The sequence below is a fragment of the Erinaceus europaeus genome, chromosome 2 (assembly GCF_950295315.1).
Source record: "Erinaceus europaeus chromosome 2, mEriEur2.1, whole genome shotgun sequence".
In the NCBI taxonomy this organism is placed as follows: Eukaryota; Metazoa; Chordata; class Mammalia; order Eulipotyphla; family Erinaceidae; genus Erinaceus; species Erinaceus europaeus.
The window spans coordinates 68,945,927-68,961,461 of NC_080163.1; the positions used below are offsets into that span (position 1 = coordinate 68,945,927).

Below are 15,535 nucleotides of genomic sequence, written 5' to 3' on the forward strand. Positions count from 1 at the left end.
TATGCCAGATGTGTACAAAATACTCTCACCTCCAACTTAGGTCTTTTTACATCATTATGCACCAGGACTCCAATGTCCTCTGCATTCCCTCTCTTCCCCAGAGTCATTTGCTTTGGTGCAACACACCACACCCAGTTTACAAACTTGTATTTTAAACCTTTGTGGACTATGGTGAATTCTCTTTTTAAAATTAGTTATCTTTATTTGACAGTGCAGAGAGAAATTGAGAGAATAGGGCGAGCCACCTGCAGTACTGCTTCACCAGTTGTGAAGCTTCTCCTCTATAGGTGATGACTAGGGACTTTAATCTGGGTCCTTGACATGTTAGCATTTGCACTCTACCAGGTGCACCACTACCCAGAGCCCTCTGGTGAATTCTTATGTATCACTCTCTTTTATTTGATACTTGTAGGTTGTTTCATATGCTATTTCCTACATTTCTGGGTCATGTTATTAAGTCTTTGTGTGTTTGATGCCTTTTGGCATGCTGTAGCATTGAGCTCTTAAGAACCTTCTATTAAGAGACTGGGACTGTGGGTAAGTTGTATCTTTTGAGTGTGAACTAGCCCTTAGTCAACTCACTCATGAGGAGGTAGGAAGACACTAGGGCCAGGCTTGAAAGGAAAGAGTTTAAAATAGGCTTCTCTGTTAGACTGTGACAGTAAAAGGAGCAGAATGCAGAAGTGGAGGCGGGTGAAGGTTGAAGGACGCTCTAATTTAGCAAGGCTCACTGGATTCTGACTCTTATTCCCTGTGTTTAAGGTGACATATTTGCAAGCATACAGTTGATCATGGCCTCAATTTTAAACAAGTACAATTTCTTATATAAATCAAAGATTTAGGAGTAAAACATGAGTTGATTCTTACCTAAAGCACAGCACCTTTAGGTTTTCTTAAGTTATATTTTGAGTATACTCTTCAAAGGTTTTTGTGTTTCACTTCCCCTCTTTGCCAAGTGGAAATATATGACACTAGAACCTTTCCAGGTACACAGGCTAAGGACTATGGGAATGGCATCTAAGCTCAACATAGCCCGGTATAAATACAGAACCTGTAGGAGTCTCATCAACAGCCACCTAGCAGAATCTTTTCTTCCACTCCTCGAGCCCTGGAGAGCAGAACGCTAAAACCATTGGGCGTCAATAAATCCTTTTATGGAGACAGTTTATCAAAATCTGCCCAAACCATCTGTTTCTCTGGCTGTTTTTCATTTCAGTGTTTTTCCTTCATGTATTCTTTGCTAACAACAACAACAACAAAAATCTATTCTAAACTAGTCGAGATGTTATAACTGAAAATGCCAGAAGTATATATTCAATTTGTGAGAGAAAGTGCTTTTGAAAGAGGGGTTAGTTTTATCTTGTGTGGAGGAAGGTAACATTTCCACAAATATATCTGCACTAAGAAAATAACGAACTACTTTCATTAAAAGAGTATGTAACAAGATCTGGAAATTTGTTCATGTGAGTAAATTTAGTACTGTTGAAATCTGGCAGACTTGAATGTAACTGAAGTATGTAGAACATGTCTGCACTTTGAGGAAAATTGCCCAAGAAATGGTCTCTCAGGTCCTGTGCTGACCTATAAGGTTATAGGTCAGTTGTTCTTTTCATTTGCATAATGCCTAGCACCTAAGAATGCTTTCAGGGATGATTTATTTTTTGTCCATCTGCCCCCTCACTCCCTTGTGCCCACCCAAACAGTGAGTTAGTCAGAATTTATGGAGAAATCTTGGTTATGACTTGCCTACTGATTCACTGCTTTGCATTTAATGTTTGCTTTCTCGGTGTCAGTGACTTTGGTTGGTTATCTAAAAATGTAAAGCTGTGTGAATTTTCATTCTGGCCAATACTTCTATAACTGGTTTTTCCCACTATATTGCCAAATAGGTCACTATCTCACCTTCACTCCCTGCCCACCCTCCCCCCTTGTAATCTAATCTTAATAACTTTAGAGTTTTCGAAGAATGTCTGTTCCACATTTTTTTTTTTGCCTCGAGGGTTATCACTGGGGCTTGGTGCCTGCACTATGAATCCACTGCTCCTGTGGACATTTTTTTTTCAATTTATTTATTTTTTTTTTGATACGACAGAGAGAAATTGAGTGGGGAATGGTAGATAGAGAGGGAGAGAGAAAGACAGACACCTGTAGACCTGTTTCACCACTTGTGAAGTGCCCCTCTACAGGTAGGGAGCTGGGGACTTGAACCAGAATCCTTGAGCAGGTTCTTACTTTGTACTATGTGCACTTAACCCAGTGCTCCACCACCCAGCCCCCCCCACTCCACATTTTAGATGTTATTAACATGTCATGCATGTCTGTATCTCACCTGGGTTCGCCTTGGTTGATAGACATATAAATCTCCCAAGAATTCTCCTCTGGTATGGCACCATGTGGTATAAGTAAACTCACTCCTAAAATAAACCAAAGAAAGAAGATGTTATTTGTAGACTTTTTTTTTCAATTATTTTGAAGTAGCTCATCTAGGTAATTTACAGCTGATCACAAAAATGACCATTCTCAGAGGCTGGGTGATAGTGCAACTGATTGAGTGTACATTACAATGTGCAAAGACCCTGGTTCGAGCTCCCAGTCCCCACCTGTAGATGAAAAGCTTTGCAAGTGATAAAGAAGTGTTGCGGGTGTTTCTCTTTCTCTCTATTTTTCTACCTCCCACTACTCTCTGGGTTTCTGGCTTGTCTCTAATAAATAAAGATTTTTTTTAAATGACCATTACCATATAGAAATTTATGAAATTCCAATAGTTGGATAGCAATTTAAAAGGAGCATATTATTCAGTTGTATACTTGAATTTATTAAAGAATAAATTTATAAATAAAATTTAATAAATAAAGCATTTTACAATTATCTTAAGAGACTGAACTGCCACCTGCAAGAAAGAAAAGAAAAAGAAAAACAAAACAAAACTAAACACACCTCAGAATGTATAGGCTGCTATGTAGCTACTAGTTGGCCCTATCTTTACAGGCAAAAGCCAGAAACGTTTAGGTGACTTAATAACCTCACATCAATCTCAAATTGAAAGGAAAAAAAATCCAACCTTTAGTAGATTTATTTTAGTAAAACCATAGAACCCTGGGAAGCGAGGCCCAGCAAAGCACATTGAACTGCATTTCAAATGTTTCTATTCTCTTCTTGAATACTATGGAGTAAATATTTCACTCTGTCCAAAAGAAAAGTGTCTAGAGAGTGCAGAGATTCTCTTTAATGTAATTCCTTATTTATAAAAAGAAATGAAATAGAGACATAGTAAGATCTTTACAAAATAAAACCCCAGGGCATGCTTTCCTTTGAATAATGCAGCTTTCACCTTTCTCCTTTCATTAGAGCTAATGTAATCATACAGAAAAAGCTTTCAGGTTACTGCTGATAATTTAAATCTAGAGATGGCAGGCTTTACTTATTTCCTTCGATGTACCTATTAGCTGCTATGGAATCAAGGAATGCAAAACTCATCAAAAGCAAGTCATTTGTGATTCACATTTATGAGCATTATTCAGTAACAGGATAGTCATCATTAATGTCTCTCAGCACTAACAATGAGGCACACTTAAATCTTGCTTACATATTTTCAGCAGGGACAACTATTGATATGCTGGACCTTAATGTCAATAGTAGAACTATAATTGCCATACTTAGGGGTGTCTTGATTAAGCTCCTCCTTTCACTTCCTATTAACATAGTTGCCAAGTGAAGTAGCCTCCATTACATTATTCCTTGCTGTTGGGATATACAGGATATTGTGTGTGTGTGTGTGTGTGTGTGTGTATGACTGTGAAGCTGAACTAGACACCTTGTATTCTTAGATTGACATATCAGTTTCTCTTAGTTGTCTTTCTTTTAAGTTATCAAGGCCAATTTGACAATAAAGGCATCTAGTTCCTGTCTCTAAGATATAGAAAAACAGGAAGCTATCAATGTTACAAAACTACTAACCCAGTGGAAATACTTCATTATTCTTTCTTTTCTTTTTTTATTTTATTTTATGGAGGAATAAAATCACATGCAATCGATGAATTAATTTTAGGTATATAGATAGATGAAGTTTCATGAATCAATACTCTTACACTCTATTACCTTCACTGCCATAAAAAAATAATAAATTCCTCTGGCATAGAAATTAGTTCCTCAACTCCAAACCAAATGACCAATTATTTGCTTTCTGATACGCTTTTAAACTTTCATATAGATTAAATCACACAGTGTGGTTTTAAAAAAGCAATCATGCCATATTAAATCAATAACATGTAGCACAATATCTGGTGCCTAATAAGAATCTGAAATTTAAATCATGAATACATCAATAAGCAGGATTCAAAAATTCTATTAAAAATAACTAAACCAAATGTAGGACACACACACCCCCCAACGCTTCATCTGCACTATTCCAGCCTTTAGGTCCATAACTGTCCAACAGTTTGTTTGGCTTTGTATATTAACTCTCTTTTCAGCCACCAGGTTCTAGATGCTATCAGGATGTGACCAGACTTCCCTGGACAGACAACCCCACCAATGTGTCTTGGCGCTCTGCTTCCCCAGAGCCCTTCCCCACTAGGGAAAGAGAGAGAAAGGATGGGAGTATGGATCGACCTGTCAATAGCTATGTTCAGCCAGGAAGCAATTACAGAAGGCAGACCTTCACCCTTCTGCATCCCACAATGATCTTGGGTCCATACTCCCAAAGGGTTCAAGAGTAGGAAAGCTATGAGGGGAAGGGCTGGTATACGGAGGTCTGGTGGTGGGAATTATACGAAGCTGTACCCCTCTTATCCTACGGTTTTGTCAATGTTTCCTTTTTATAAATAAAATATTTAATAAATAAATAAATAAATAAACCAGGAGTCACATGGAACAGCATAAGGATCCCATTTCGAGCCCCTAGCTCCCCACTTGTAGGGGGAATCGCTTCACAGGCGGTGAAGCAGGTCTGCAGGTGTCTATCTTTCTCTCTCCCTCTCTGTCTTCCCTTCCTCTCTCCATTTCTCTCTGTTATATCCAACAATGATGACATCAGTAACAACAACAATAATAACTACAACAACAATAAAAAACAACAAGGTCAACAAAAGGGAAAATAAATAAACAAACCAGATTCTAAGGTTTGATATATCCCAAAGATCAACAGAGCCTAATGGCCACTCCCACATCAGATCAGAATGACTATATATATGGACTTTAGAAAAAAGGCTATTTGCTGAATAGATTACAACTCAGTCTTTTTAATTCAGCGTAATTCCCTGTGTTTACACCATTAGACATTCATAGCACCCTAAATCTGCAGGATTGTTGCATCTTTCAATTACTTCATCTTTCTTTTCATCAGAAATTGTCTATCAGACATACTTCTTTCCTCCCACCCAAACATGCAGAACTATATGTAGAGACTAAAGATTGTCAAGCATACAAGTAGTGATGTTAATTGAAATTTATACTTTATGAAGAACGAAAGATACTGTGGGGAACATTTCTGCCTGTGGTCCCTTAAAGAATCCATACTGAGTATGTCATTTACTAGTTATCTCTCAATATAGAAAAATAGATTATTTCCCAAATCCACCTGTTACCCTGAAATTCTTTTATTTGATATAACAACATAACCACCTGTCAGAGTTTTTGTTTCATATTTTGCATAATAAATGATTTCTAGTGTGTAGGAGCCACCGCAACATTTTTGAGAAAACACTTCCAGGCACCATATGACAATTTGGAATGAATGGCGAATGAACAATCTAATTTCTGTGCCTTGCTTCTTTATACTTTAGTTCCTGGGGGTATATTTTTGCATTTATGTTCTGCAAATGCCACAGCATATGCTTCAATTCCCCACACTTATTTTTCAACAACTCATTCCTAATGAACAGCTTCACTCTTGTCCATGACTTCCTGCTAAAAGCTTTGAAAATGGCCCTTCACAAAGAAACTTTGGAAATCATATATGATGCTGACAGAACTCTAAGTTTCAAGACAAATGTTCCAGTCAGAAGAAAAATCAGTTTTATCATAATTCCATTTTATCTTCTTGGGTGAATATTAGATAAACATAACTAATTAATAGGTAGGCCTTGGAATTCCTTGCACAAATGTGTAAATACACACATACAAGTGAAGATATGAAGACAGAGAAGGAGTGTGGTAGTTATCTGTAGAGTCTCCTAAGTTCCAGGAACTAGCTAAGAAGTTGGAAATAAGATAAGTGCACAAAAACTCAATCATATAATTCTGATTCTCTTTGAAAGGGTAAATTTTACATCTCTTTTCTTTTTCTCAGAACTCACACTTCTTGTATATAGCTTCTTACAAGAAAGGTACTTGGTAATAATGGACTTATTACATATTAATATCTTCTATCTGCCAGGTCGGATTATATCACACAAAGCCACTCATGCATATTTAAATGAGCAGTTTTACCAGGTCCTAAAACACTGACCAAAGAAAGTGTAGAGAACATAACATGCAGACAACAAAATCATTATTAGAGATGCATTTCAGGGCAATTTTTGCCTAATATATATATATATTTAAGGAAGCAACTGGCAAAAGAGAATAAGACAACATTCATTAACTTGAAACAAATAGTAGTCTCAAGTCTCTAAACAACTAGAGATGCAGTTAGCTACAGTGGTAGCATCAGACTAGTCTGTTACAGATTTCATCTTACGACATAAAATGTTTGATTTGGAGAGGTGAATTAGCTTTCTCCTATAGAAAAATCTGTCAAGATTCTGATAATCTCAATTTGACAATGGTCTACTGTCTAATAACACTTATACATGGAGTATATTCATTTTTCTTTCAGCAGTTAAAAGCCATGATTCAAAGCACTCCTGACTTTTATTGCTTAGAAATCAGAGGAGAAATTGAATCTTTTTTTGGTCATCTTGTGAGGTCATAGACACCAACCCTGAATACCAGTCCACAGAGTCATTATTTCAAAAAGTCCCGTGTATCTTTTTGTAAGCAGATTCCAAGCAAAGAGAGAATGAAATATATATATGAGAACTAATTTTAATTATGATATCCCTGAAACTCAAGTTTGAGTTCAAAGGAATAATTCAATAATGGACCCAGCATTGTTCATTATAAAGTAACATGTTGCAAGATTTATGGAAACCAGTGGGGTTTATTGTATGAGTTACCAAGATGTTTGACTTTGAATGTCATTTCACTAGTGTTCATACAGGTGAATAATCCATACTTGGCTACATATGGTATTTGTTCATAGATAATAGGTATTTTCAGAATTTCTTGATAATATTTCTTGAAAAATGCATTTCAGTGGGGTTCGCTTTCTGGGAACCACACAGTTTGAGCAAATATAGTCATCAACCCCACCAGAGGATCAAATGGAGTGTTTGGTTCATTCTGAGATGAAAATGAAAAAGATCTAATCTTGTCACTGGTTCTGCTTTGGTTTGCCTATCAAGGACCAGCAAAATCAGCTTATGGTTCTGAGAAAGGATGGCAAAGATTTTAGAAATGAATCTGATCAGTAACAATTGTATAAATGTAAAATGTATAGACAAACAGAACAAATCACACAAACACACACTTGTTACCCACCTGTATTTGGTATTACCAAACGCCCTCCTAAATGGCCAAAGACACCTGTTGTTCTCAGTTCCGTTCTTGTGGGGAGTGATGACAGATTTTGGATGTAGGGTGTTTTGTTCCTAGGGTGCATTGTAGTAAAGCTGCGGTTGTTTCCATGGGGGAAGGTTCCAGAATGATTCTTGCCATGGTACTCAGGTCTATCAGACACTCCCAGAGAAACCATGAATGAACTCTGCACTTTGACTTTGATATCCGACAAAGGATTAAAGAGAGAGGATTCTGTCATGAGTTCTTTGTCCAAAGGGTCCTGAAGACAGATGGGCCCACTGTATGTTCGGCTCACTGTCAGGTCCGGTTGCATGGAAGAATTTAGGAGCAGGGAGTTACCTGGTAAAAGAACACTGATCTGTTACTCAGAAACTAAAAGGCAGATATACCCTTTATATCTGTCTCTATTAGCCATGCAACTACCCATCTGGTTGCCAGTTGATTGAATCACAACTAGCCCTTCCTCCCACCTTGAGAATCTACAATTCTAACAGGTTGGATACTCATGACCAAAGTCATGGAATTCAGAACTTTGGCATTCATGGTCAGTTTTTTAAAATGCTGCTGACCCAAGTCATTCATTTTCCAGAGTTCCCTGCAAACTGTCACTTACTTCACAATGCAACTAACTTAGGTTCTATTATTTCTGTGGTTATTTTATCTGGAACAGGGAATCTTTAAAAGAGGGAATAAAGAGATTTTGCAATCCATTTTGAAGCAAAAATAACATCTGTTCATTTTAAATGGCAAGAAATGACACAGCGTGGTGACTAGGTAGAGCTGTTTATAGCCAAGGCTGCGTTGGCGCCAGCTCTCCTCACGTGGAATCCTGAGCAGTTTCTGGAACTAAGCAGAGGAAATAATGCAACCTGGGAGGAAACAGGTCTAGGGTCCTCACAAATCATTCTATTTCAGAGTATAAAATTTGCTTTAATAATGCATATGCCATTCTAAGAAGGGAAAGAATCATCATATGGGGACAGTGAGAGACCTAGGCCCTAAGTGAGGGAGTAATTAGAAAAGCCTTCTTTCTATTTCACAACAAGTGTGAATAAATAAAATGATCTTCATAAAATTATGAAAAATTAGACTTTCTCATCTTTTTGCAGCTTACTAATCTTTTCCAAGTCAAATATTAATGAAAAATGCTGTGATATTTTCTTGTGAAGTAATGACATTAGTAAATAACAAAATAACCCTCAGTCCCAAATTTCCCACCCATATCAGTCCGTCAATGTGACATCTCAAATCATATTAAACAATTTTCCTTTGGGGCCTGACAAAAAAATGTTTAAAGTATGATATTTTTGAAAGTCTTGGAATTCAAGGCCATTTAGTCTTAGCCTCTATTTCTTTTTAATTTTCATAATTTGTAGCGACACAGAAAATCTATAACCCTAACTTTTCCTGCCTCTTGTTTTGATGCTGATAGAATAAAAAGGTCATAAAGGAGGAGTTTTGAAAAGATACAATAACTGTGCACATGCAAAGACTCCTCCTTGATGATATTTTTCATGCTGTGACTCTTGTGCCAAGATATTAGCAGAGTCAAGTTGTTGTGTTCTTTTTTTAAATAGAACTGTAAGCAATTCTACCAGTACCAATCTTGCTCTTATTTATGGTCTTCCTTCTTCCCATAAAATGGAGTTTACAAATTATCTTACATTTGTAAATTTTGGAATAAGAATTTATATCCAGGCCTGAAGAATTATTCCTTGAGTCTCGTGATTATTTATAATGCCACGTCCTTACCATCCAAGTTTAATTTTTTTGCCTTTCTTTTTTTTTTTTTTTCCTCCAGGGTTATTGCTGGGCTCGGTGCCTGCACCATGAATCCACTGCTCCTGGAGGCCATTTTTCCCCCCTTTTTGTTGCCCTAGTTGTTGCAGCCTCGTTGTGGTTATTATTCCATTGTTGACGTTGCTTTGTTGTTGGATAGGACAGAGAGAAATGGAGAGAGAAGGGGAAGACAGAGAGAGAGGAGGGGAAGACAGAGAGAGAGGGGGAGAGAAAGATAGACACCTGCAGACCCGCTTCACCGCCTGTGAAGCGACTCCCCTGCAGGTGGGGAGCCGGGGGCTCGAACCGGGATCCTTACCCCGGTCCCTGCGCTTTGCGCCACGTGCGCTTAACCCACTGCGCCACCGCCCGACCCCCTCTTTGGCCTTTCTTAAGAAACCTTTCTATCATATGTGAATTGAAGAGAGTACAAAAGTATGAACATACGATAAAGTCTACAGTTGGAAAAGTTGACTTCCAAGTTGATTTAAATCTGATCAGAGACAATGACCCAAACTCCTCAGTCTTTTCATTAGAATTACATCTAAAGTCTCAGCTCTATTTAGGATGGTATTTTATTTACAAATCATGCAGTGAAACCTTTTTGGTGCAGGGCCTATAATTTATTTTAGAAGAAATTTCTCTGAACCAGTAGGAGTGACTTCCTTGTGGGATGAAACATCACAATGAGTAACATTTTAATAAAGGATTTTTACTTGAATTTTAATTTTATAAGACTCTTGACCAAAACTTAAAATGGTAACTAAGTTTAGGAGGAGTATATATCCTCTTAGAGAATCTTAATACATATAAACTTGAGCAGTCCAAAACAAGGAGATTCTTCTTTTCCCCAAGGATATACTTTAAAACTTATGAAAGTTAGTGGTCCTCAAACACCTAGGTAAGGGAACAACCTCTTTTTCCTTCGACTCTATGGAACACACTAATATCTGTGAGAGAAAAGGAAACAAACAACTTCTAGAACAATACTCACGACATTAATTATCTTCCTATGTCAAAGATGTCTAAATAATTTTATACTAGCTCATTCAACCTCATATGAAATCTCAGAGGTAGGTGATTGGCATGCCCTTTTTATGGCTATAAAAATGAGACTCAAGAGGATAATTGATTAGTGAGGACACATGACATGACATTTTATGCTGAAATGTATCTGGGGCCAGAAAAATAGCTCACCTGGGTAGTGTGCTGCTTTGCCATGTGTGCAATCAGGTTCAAACCCAGCCCTGACCACATAGAATAGACTTTCTGTGTTGCAGTCCCTTTTATTTTCTCTGTTGATCTACCTGTTTGACACCAGAGCCTCGGGATTTGTGTATAAAAGCTATATCTTAACCTACTAGAAGTTCTATTTAAGAGTCATGGTTTAAGACACTAAACTGAAATATTATCTGATAAAACAGAATTTCTTGTTTTTGATACAGTATAAAGATAAGTTCTTCACTGGATTAATTTAATTTGTAGTAAAGGTACATGTTGATACATTTATTTATATATGAGTAACTCATGTATAACAAGATAGATACCCAAATTAAGAGGACGTGTCCCTATCTGAGCCAAGCAGACTTGGATTCAGATCTGAAGCACTGATGCCCAGAAATGAATGGCAGGTGGAAAAGCATTTTGTCTCATCAGTCACTTGGGATTCCACTTCAGAAGTCTGTCTCTACTCAGTGGCTGCCAAGTAGTGAGATTTCTGGTTCTACATTACAGCCCCAACTGACACATCATCATCATCATCATCATCATCATCATCATCATCATCAACAATAATAATAATAAAAGTGGTAATATATTTTCTTAGATTTACTTTCTTTAAAAATATTTATTTACTTATTAGATAGAGACAGAGAGAAATTGAGAAGGGGGATAGACAAGGAAAGAGACAGAGAGACACCTGCAGCCCTGTTTCACCACCCCGTGAAGCTTTCCCCCTGCAGGGGCTTGAAACCAGATTCTCCCACACTGTAATGTGTGTGCTTACCCAGGTGTGCCATTGCCTGACCCCTAGTGGTGATAATGGTCAAAATAGAAAACTTCATCCTCTGGATAGCTTCTTTCTGTTTCCCAAAATTAAATTTCTGTAGGTCTCATCCCCATTTCATAGACAGGAATAAATTTGATTCATGTAAGAGAATTAAATGGCTTTCTGTTTTAAAAATTAGTATTGTAATAGTTCGACGTGCTCAATTGTACTTCTCCCACAATAAAATATTGTTTTAACTTGGCAACAGCAAAGAGTCATTTAGGCTGGGGATTTCATTTTTCCCCTCTGGCTAACTGACCCATCATATATATTCTATAAAATCCTTTTATTTATTTAAAAGTGCAATAACAAAAATAACTTTGCCTAATAAATAGTGTAATAAATATGCCTTGGAGACTGCAGAATAGTAACTGGTTCTCAGCCTCAAATAATCAGTATTTTAGTTAACTAAATTAAACATACATTTTTAAGGTTGGCTTACTGAAAGGGAATGTTGGTTAATCTGAGATAAACAGAAATGCTTTCTTTAAAATGTTAACGTTAAGATAAGATCATAATCAGATCACTCCATGGTTCTCTGGTTCCTTAATGTAGGAAGACAATTTGGTAGCGGCTCTCAGTGCCAAGAGCTACCTTCACACAGGCCAAAGAGTGCCAGGCATCCTGTGTGAGTGTAGTCTGTGGACTGAGGAAGAGGTGTTAGGGGGACCTACGCCGCTGACCTTGACGGACTGTTTTGAAGTTGAAGGTCTGGAAGCCACCTGTCAATGCAGAAGAGTCTATGACGTCCACACCGTAGTCACTCTGGCTCCTTCTATAAAGGGTCACTCCAATGACTAGGACTGCAACGGCCACAATGGCTGCACCCAAGCCCGAGTACAGAGCAATGTCGCTGGCATTCTCAATGCCTGAAAGACACAAGAGAAATCCTAAATAACTAACATAGGCATATAGCTGACAGGCCATCCAAACACACACAATGAAATGCTACTGGATTTTTGGAATTATAGCTCAGAGAAAATGATATATGTAGCTAGTCACAAGTTGTACTCCCTTTCATATAAAAATCATATTTCTAAAATACCTTATAAATCAAATAGACACTAGTCAAATATCTTAACTACATTAAGGTAGCCTAGCTTACCCTGAGCTGACCATGAGAATCAATTTTGCAAAGAAAACTTCTCAAAAAAAAACCAAAAAACTAGCAACTCCTAATGTCTTTGTTGTAGGAAGTCAAATTTACCAACCAACAAAGTATATATTTACTATTGAGGGAGGCCATGAGATCCACATAAAATGATCAAGTATGGGTGGTTACATATGCTCTGCTTATGTATGACTGGGGCACATGCATTCGCAAAGAATGGTCTAGAGAAGAGAACATATCAAGAGGGAAGACCTAAAAGTCACAAATAATGAATTTTAGCTTTGGCACACATCAAGTCAGTTTAAAAGAACATTGACAATATCAGTTTAGGGTATATGCCATTACTGTGTGAAATATGGAGGCCTTGGTCCTAGGTATTCTATCTTATGTTCATAGAAAATGCTTTTTATCACCAAATAAGTATTAGACTGATATACTTGTTTTGTGGAAGAGGACGGGTCTCTGAGAGGGAACATGCTGTATCTCCCATACCTCTCCTACTCCATCCTATTGAATGCATGGGCAAAGCAAAAATAACAGCGTTAGTTTGGATTAAGAATGTGGTGTCTCCCCACCTCCCCCAAGATATGTTGTTGCTTTCCAACTCTTGCTAGATGTATTGATACATTACTTTATGGTTTGTTCCTGAAGAGATTTATAATGGCTATGAACTGGATCCAGCCTGTGGTTTGTCTAAGACTACACAGATCTGAAAGAGGTGCAATCTTAGAAAGTATGTGGGAATGAAAATGGAAGGTGACAAGTGCTAACTATGTAATTAATATCTCTACAAGTTATATGATAATACACTGGTAGGTCTATGCTAAATATAGGCAGTTCTCAATTTATAATGGCTTGAGTTAACAATATTTCAACTTTACTGTGGTACAAAATCTATATGCATTCAGTAGAAACTATACTTGGAATTTTTTATTTACTTTAATTTTATTGGTGATTTAATATTGATATGCAAAATTATAAGATAGCAGGGGTATAATTTTGCACTGTTCCCACCACCAGAGTTCTGTGTCTCCATTCCCTCCATTGGATACTACAGTAGCTCTCCCAAAATCACAGATATGGGCTGACTATTATATATACATATCCATTTTTTCCCTATGGTTCCATCTTTTCTTCCTTTTACTTGGAATTTTATATGAGGGCCTTCTGCTTTTTGTTTTTAATATGGTATTCTGTGAATTACATTAGATATTCAACACCATTCAAAAAGTACACTGTGTATTAACTTAAGTCACTCAACTGTTGGCTAATAAAAGTGCCCCTACCATGTTTAATATAGGGTTTGCTAAACTATGACTTTTAAGGGCTGGGGACTCAGCAGTAGAGAACATGCCTTATATGTATGATCCCTGGGCTTTAGTATTGACACTGCATAAAAACAAGAAAAACCTAGTAGAATGTTATTAATTCTATAGTAGTGATATGATCTCTTTCTCATATACAATCAAATAATTTAAAAAATGTGATGTTTGCTGGGGCCAAGTGGTGGCACACATAGCAGAGCACATATACTACAATGTGAAAGGACCCAGGTTCAAGGCCTCAGCCCATATCTGTAGGGGGAAAGCTTCAGAAGTGATGAAGAAGTACTGCAGATGTCTCTTTTTCTCTCCCTCTCTATCCTTCCCTCCCCTCTCTCACTATTCAAAACAAATAAATAAAATAACAAAAATGTGATGTTTGGTAGGATAGGTATATTAAATGAAATTAGACTTAATGCTTTATTTTACTTACGATGGGTTTACTATGAACTAATCCCACAGCAAGTCAAGAAGATCTGTACTGTGTCACCCTTTATTGGACTTAGGGGGTAAAATAAACCCATCATATATTTACCTGTAACTCATGCACTTAGTATGCATTCACTGCACCCTAAGATGGTGCTTAGGGTAGCAACTGATTAATACTAACCATACAAGTAAAGTGAATTTATTTTCAACAAAGCTAGTGTACTTTAAAATAAGGTGCTACTAAATTAAAGAGTAAGCAGGGAAAGCAAGCAGAACTAGTTCAGTAATTGGGCAGTAAACAGACAAAAGTAATTCATAAGGGAGAACACAACCATCCAAGGGAACAGCTTCTAAAAAGTCAGGAGACTATGAGATATTTTCAATAGCCAAGGCAGCCTATTGATAAACAAGGTGTGGTTTATGCTTGAATCCTACCTACATGATGATGTAAACAGGAGAGGGACTGGGGTGGAAATATCCACAATGGTTTTCTCTAACCACTCAGGACTGTGGGCATATAGGCACCAACCCCAAAGTTCTGATGTCTGCTTTTGTCATATGGGGGAGGAGAGGAAGATCATCTATCACCCTCTTTATTTTCACTCTTCCTCTGGTCTACTAAGTTCCTGGGTGGGAATAACTCTACTCAAAGCAGAGAAAAAACACAGGACACAACAGATGCAGTAAGCCAGGGTGCCAGGAACAGTGAGAGAACTTTGGATTGAAACTAATTAGCCTCTCCCCCCCATCCCTACCTTTCAGTTCCTTGGGCACTGCTGACTGATGACACCATCGCCTTAAAAGTTGTATCTGGGGAGAACACACCTGCTTAGCAACTGAGCACATACACAGAAACAGCCTGGCAGAGTAGTGAATGCAGCTGCTCTGCTGCTGACTTGGCAAAGCTGAGACAAAGACATCTGTAGTGTCCCAGGTACAAAAATGGGAAGGAGGAAGATCAGGGCAAAATGTTTCTGCTGGAAATGGGCATCACTGGACATGTACATGTTGAGACAGAAACTGGATAGCAGGAACAAGCTGTCTTTGTCCTTTTGGATTTTCATCGTGCTCTTTATGTTTATACTTTTTCTCACTACCCAGGTAACCTGAAATTTCCTTTTCCTAAATACAAAAACTGCTTTTAGAAAAGGACGCTACACATGCATTTATACTAAAATTTGAATGTTTGATATGGTTCAATGTTTTCCTCTATAAGGAAGATTTGCA

The 15,535-nt window shown here is 37.6% G+C and overlaps 1 protein-coding gene across 6 annotated transcripts in view; it reads right to left on the minus strand.

The window, feature by feature from the left end:
• Positions 1-15,535, minus strand: part of UNC5D (unc-5 netrin receptor D) — a 704,674-nt gene that overhangs the window by 85,361 nt on the left and 603,778 nt on the right. For 4 of the 6 annotated variants that reach the window (XM_060182795.1, XM_060182791.1, XM_060182783.1 and 1 more), the window contains 3 exons: positions 12,130-12,315; positions 7,582-7,959; positions 2,330-2,414 (listed from right to left, as the gene is read on the minus strand). In XM_060182795.1, coding sequence (XP_060038778.1) covers positions 2,330-2,414; positions 7,582-7,959; positions 12,130-12,315 — 649 coding nt within the window. The remainder of the gene's footprint in view (positions 1-2,329; positions 2,415-7,581; positions 7,960-12,129; positions 12,316-15,535) is intronic. The other 2 variants (XM_060182801.1, XM_060182787.1) reach the window with 1 other exon arrangement.